We start from the raw sequence: 6,112 nt of genomic DNA on the forward strand, positions 1-6,112 counted from the left end.
CTCACTTGTTGTAGCCTGATGTTAGGATTCTTTTTGTTTTCAACAGTCTAATCTATTGAGTGTATATGAATAATAATAATAATAATAATAATAATAATAATAATAATAATAATAATAATAATAATAATAATAATAATAATAATAATAATAATATAATTTTCATATGTCTTCTTAAACATTCTCTAGAACAATACTATGTGCAAAACCAAATTCCGACCTCGGCAGAATTTTAATTCAGAACGTAGCGGCAGACAAAACACCGCTAAGCATTTTGCCCAGCGTGTTAACAATTCTGCCAGCTTGCTGTCTTAATAATAATAATCCTTCTTACTATGGGCACAGGACCAGAAATTTTTAAGGGGAGGGATCTTGTAGATTACTTCGACTCCAGGGCTTCAGTGGTACTTAGTTCACCGACTCCGAAAAGATAAAAGACGTGCACAGATATGCACAGATATACGCACATGCACATACTCGAGGAAATAAAGAAACGGAAAAAAATAGCACCCAACACGTTTGTTTGGAGTTACAAGTATTTGATAAGTTTGCACTATACATGAAAGTTTGGAGCTTTAAGTCACGTGGAGCTTTAAGCCATGACGAAGCTGAGTCAAGCTGTTATCACACTGACAGACAGACATACACACACACTCACACAGACAGACAGACAGACACACGCACACATATACACGCACACATACACACATACCCAGGCACACACATATCTGTTTGAGTATGCTTCTGTGTATGTATGCTTCTGTCAAGTGAAGGCTCGTGGCTTAGTGGTCAGAGTATTGGGCTCATGACTGTAAGGTCATGAGTTCGATTCCCCGCAGCGCATTATGTCCTTGAGCAAAACACTTTATTTCAGATTGCTCCAGTCCACTCAGCTTGCAAAACTGAGTCGTACCTGTATTTGAAAGGGCCAGCCTTGTCACACTCTGTATCACATTGAATCTCCCTGAAAACAATGTTAAGGATGCTTGTGACTGTAGAGCATTGATTCTCAACCAGGGTCCATATGATCCCCGAGAATCAGCATAAGATTTTTGGGGGCCCACAAAGAAATTGGGGATCCAAATAGTAAATTAATAGTAAATAGTAAATTGGGGGATCCAAATAGTATTTTAAGGGCCCCTGAAAAAATTTTGCTTGAGATATATGCATTAGTATGCATTGCAAAAAATTGCTTGGTTTCTTTCTCTAACATTTTACATAGTTCAACCTACACAAGTTAATGTGTGAAAAACAAAATAAGAATTTTGAAAGAAGCTTCTATAAAACTAGCTTTAAAACATAGGTAAAAAGTGGTCGAGAACCCCTGATGTAGAGTGCTCAGCCACTTGCACATTAATTTCACGAGCAGGCTGTTCCATTGACCAGATCAGCTAGAACTCTCATCGTCATAACTGATGGAGTGCCAGTATGCTTCTGTAATTAGGAGTTGCACTGTTTACAGGTCATTAATTTTGTCTTAATTACGTAATCTAAAACATGATAAGCTTTGAGCTACATTCGTTAAAGACTTGTCTTGAAAAATATATCAACCTACTGATTAAGCTATTCGTCATTACTCAAACGAGTCACAGTGCTTGGCCTAGCTTCCTTGCTTACTTCACCATGGTGAAATTTAGGGATTGTGGGGTCCTGTACTGGAAGTACAGTCTTGTATGTTTGCATCATTGTAATGCAGATGTCATGAATGTAAGTGTTTTCAGGCTGTTTATAAGGTGTTGCAATGTGTGTGTGTGTGTGTGTGTGTGTTATTACGTAGTAATTTATTGCGTATTTATTGATGTCTGTGAAGTTTCTGTGCTATTTGTTTGGAAATTGGTATCTTGATTATTTTTATTTGTGTTGTTGTTTGTTGCATCATGCGAGATAAAATCGTTGGTGGAACTGGAAACATTAACAGAGAAATAATTCTTTCTGCTATAGGCACAAGGCCTGACATTTTGTGAGAAGACGCTAGTCGATTACATTGACATCAGTATACAACTGGTACTTATTTTATCAACTCTGAAAGGATAAGAAGTAAAGTCGACCTTGGTGGAATTTGAACTCAGAACATAAAGCCGGACGAAATGCCGCTAAACATTTGTCTGGTGTGCTACGTTTTTGTCAATTCGCTGCATTGTTAACAACGAAATAATGGCAGAAGTTCTGTTTTTTATTTCTTGTGTTACGTTTTGTTGTGATTCGAGATACGTTTGATGCTTAGTGTTGTCTGCATGCATGTGTGTGTGTGTGTGTGTGTGTGTGTGAGAGAGAGAGAGAGAGAGAGAGAGAGAGAGAGAGAGAGAGAGAGAGAGAGAGAGAGAGAGAGAGAGAGAGAGAGAGAGAGAGAGTGAGAGAGAGAGAGAGAGAGAGAAAGAGAGAGTGATTCTAATATATCAAGTGACACGCACAGGCACTGTTGCTGATTGAAATAATATTGTTTCCATGTACAAAACTGGCACTTGGTCGGTTACGACGACAAGGGTTCCAGTTGATCTGATCAACAGAACAGCCTGATCGTGAAATTAACGTGCAAGTGGCTGAGCACTCCACAAACAGGTGTACTCTTAAGGTAGATCTCATGGAGATTCACTGTGACAAGGCTGGTCCTTTGAAATACAGGTACTCCTCATTATTGCCAGCTGAGTGGACTGGAGCAACGTGAAATAAAGTGTCTTGCTCAACGATACAATGTGTCTCCGGGAATTGAACTTACGGCCTTACGATCATGATCCGAATACCTTAACCTCTAAGCCACGTGCCTTCTCTGTTTCAATGTAATCCAGTGAAGATGTTTATTTTAAGAAAGTTAAACTTAAGAGATTGTAATGTTCATACCTTTCACAGAATATTTTAGTTGCGAAAGGAAATTAACTTTGATTCATCAAAGGTTTACTGTTCTAAAACGTCCACGATATTATTGGAAAAGGATAGCACTGGGTAACACAATTTTCGTCCTTGGGTAGTAACTGTTATTTCCTATTTACTTACCCCTAGAAAGTATGAAAAATGGCTAATATTTCCTTCAAACTTTACGTTTGTTACCTTTATTCAAACACCAAAGAATCCCTCTCAATACATGGCTATGGTGCTCCACCACTACTCCTGCTCATGATCTGATATGCACATATTGTCAGTCACTAAGGGACATACTCAAGTGATTATGGTCAAGCAACTGACAAGCAGAATATTTACTATAACGATATTTCTGCTTCATCAACTCAACGCTGAATGTAATGGAAAATAGGTCAGTTTCAAAACATTGATGTTCAGGTGACAAAAGCAAAATTTGAAGGGAGTGGTGGTCATTTCCTTTGATTTCTAGTTAGAAGCAAATAGGAAATAACTCTTATTGATCAAAGACAAAACAAAAATTGTTACACAGTGTGGTTAATTGAATCGGCACTACTATATGACTGGTACTTATTTAGTTGAGGGAAAAAGACAATATCAAAATAAGTGGCACTTGAATTCAAATGGATGGAATAAGGCATTTAATCTGACCCTTTACAATAGTGATTCCCAAACTTTTCAGGCTGCCGCCCCCTTGGTGCCCGCACCTCATTCTTACAGCCCTCATTCACCACCACCACCACCACCACAAACATAAACCACTTTCTGCTGCAAATTGAAAACAACTGTGTTTCACAAATAAAACTTATAATCAATCCTTATAATCTTGTTGTTTTTACACCCATTGCCCCTTTATCACCTCACTTTTCTTCAACACTCCCTGGATCTTTCCACTGCCCCAGCGGAGAAGAACCACCCACTTTGGGAACCACTACTTAAAAACTTCAACCAGCTCATTATCCAGAAAGAGCAAGTAATGTTGACTTGTAAACACAGGTACAAAACCAGAAATTTTATGGGGAGTGGCGGGGAGTTAATTACAAACAGCTCAGTACTTGGTTGGTATTTTATTTTATCGACTCCTGAATGATAAAACGCAAAGTTGACCATGGCAGGATTGGAACTTGGAACATAAAGAACAGGAATAAAATACCTCAAGGAACTTTGTCTGACATTCTAACCATTTTGCTAATCCACTGCCAAGAATGTGTATAATACTGGTTTCAGATTTTGGCACAAGGTCAACAATTTCGGAGGAGGAGATAAGTCGATTACACCAAACACAATGTTCAACTGGTACTTATTTTATTGACTCCGAAAGGATGAAAGGTAAAGTCGACCTTGGCAGAATTTGAACCCAGAACGTAAAGACGGAGGAAATGCCGCTAAGCATTTCGTCCAGTGTGTTCGCGATTCTCCCAGCTCACCGCCTTGAGCATGTGTAATATTGATTTCAAATTTTAGCGCAAGGCCAGCAATTTCAGGGGATAGGTTAAGTCAATTACACTGACCCCAGTGTTCTGCTGGTACTTATTTTACCGACTCCGAAAGGATGAAAGGCAAAGTCGACTTCAGCGGAATCTGAACTGAGAACATAAAAACGGACGTAAAGCTGCTAAGTATTTTGCCTTGCATGCTAACAATTCTTCCAGCTTGCTGCCTTGAGCACATGTAATATTGACTTGAAGAAAGGCAATAAACTGGCAGAAGTGTTAGCACGCCGGGTGAAATGCTTAGCAGTATTTCGTCTGTCTTTACGTTCTGAGTTCAAATTCCGCCAAGGTCAACTTTGTCTTTCATTCTTTCGGGCTCAATAGATTAAGAACCAGTTGCATACTGGGGTCAATCTAATCGACTGGACCCTCCCCCAAAATTTCGGACCTTGTGCTAGAGTAGAAAAGAATATACTAAGTATTTACTTTTTAAAAAATATAAATGAAGTGATATTTATATATTACAAGAATATGCAATCATTGTAAATCCGTATACCGTTATTGTTTCCATATAAATATCTTTGTATTTATAAATGCCTTCTATGAAATTTCTAATGTCTGAATATATATTTTCTGGAAAATAGCACCGAATACATGATGTTCATGCCAAAAGTCTTCCGATGCGATGAAAATGAATCAGTCCTACTGCAATTCTTCGACTATTATAACTTATGTGTGCAAATAGAGTTACTTGATGTTAAGACCGAAAAAATACTGAAGAAATATTTGAAAGTATTTGAGGGTAAGTACATTTTCAGAAATTATTTCCATATAGTCTATATTCTAAAAGAATACAAAAGAAGGAAACAAATGAGTTCTTTTTCAGATCCATCTGTCACCAAAGTCATTGGTGATCTTTCATCTTTTATGTTTTTCTTGTTTGAGTCATTGAACTGCGACCAGCCATGCTGGGGCACTGCCTTGAAGAATTTTTAGTTGAATGTATCGACCCCAGTACTTTTTTTTTTTAGCTACGGAAATGTGAATACACCAACACCAATTGTCAAGTGGTGGTTGGGGGGGGGGGGAACACACATGTATATACGACGGGATTCTTTCAGTTTCCGTCTACCAAATCCACTCACAAGGCTTTGGTCGGCTCGAGGCTAGAGTGCAAGACACTTGCCCAAGGTAGCACCCAGTGAGACTGGATTCGGAACTATGTGATTGGGAAGCAAGCTTCTTACCACATGGCCACGTGTGCACCTATACAGCCACACCCGTGCCTGTGTGTATAACTTTCATGATCATCATCTGGTCGGGTGACTTACGCTAATAAGACTCATTGGTAATTTGATAGCTGAATGTCTGATGTGCACAAGTCACGGCTTCAAATGATAGCAGTAGTTCATTAACTGAACTGGTTGATCCTAGCTTTTGACAGTCTATTGACTGTTCATCTACTTAGCATCTAGTGATATTCGCCATGGACTTAATAAGTTTATCTGCCGAAATAGTTCGCCTCCACCGTGCTACATCCCATGATTTCAACATAACCATGGCTTGGGTGGTTACCAGGTACTTAACCTTGTCAGGCGGTTTCCCGTAATTTAACCCGGGTTTGTTTATTTCCACATTTAGAACTAACTTCTAATTAATCTGTAGCTGGGACCCCGACAGCTATGGATTAATTATATGTAATTTTAAATTAAATTTAAGGGAACCCAGTAACCTCATTTATAAATGCTTTCATTTTTGCATAGATGTTTATTTAAGAAAAAGCTTGTTTCTTTATAGCTTTCATATATATATATATATATATATATATA

At 38.3% G+C, this 6,112-nt stretch overlaps 1 protein-coding gene across 1 annotated transcript in view; it reads left to right on the forward strand.

Annotated features, from left to right (window-relative positions):
• LOC106869164 (complement C3) overlaps positions 1-6,112 on the forward strand; it is a 160,574-nt gene that overhangs the window by 41,384 nt on the left and 113,078 nt on the right. Inside the window, exon 2 of the mRNA XM_052976969.1 lies at positions 4,928-5,085. Coding sequence (XP_052832929.1) covers positions 4,928-5,085 — 158 coding nt within the window. The remainder of the gene's footprint in view (positions 1-4,927; positions 5,086-6,112) is intronic.

This window comes from Octopus bimaculoides, chromosome 2, assembly GCF_001194135.2.
Source record: "Octopus bimaculoides isolate UCB-OBI-ISO-001 chromosome 2, ASM119413v2, whole genome shotgun sequence".
In the NCBI taxonomy this organism is placed as follows: domain Eukaryota; kingdom Metazoa; phylum Mollusca; class Cephalopoda; order Octopoda; family Octopodidae; genus Octopus; species Octopus bimaculoides.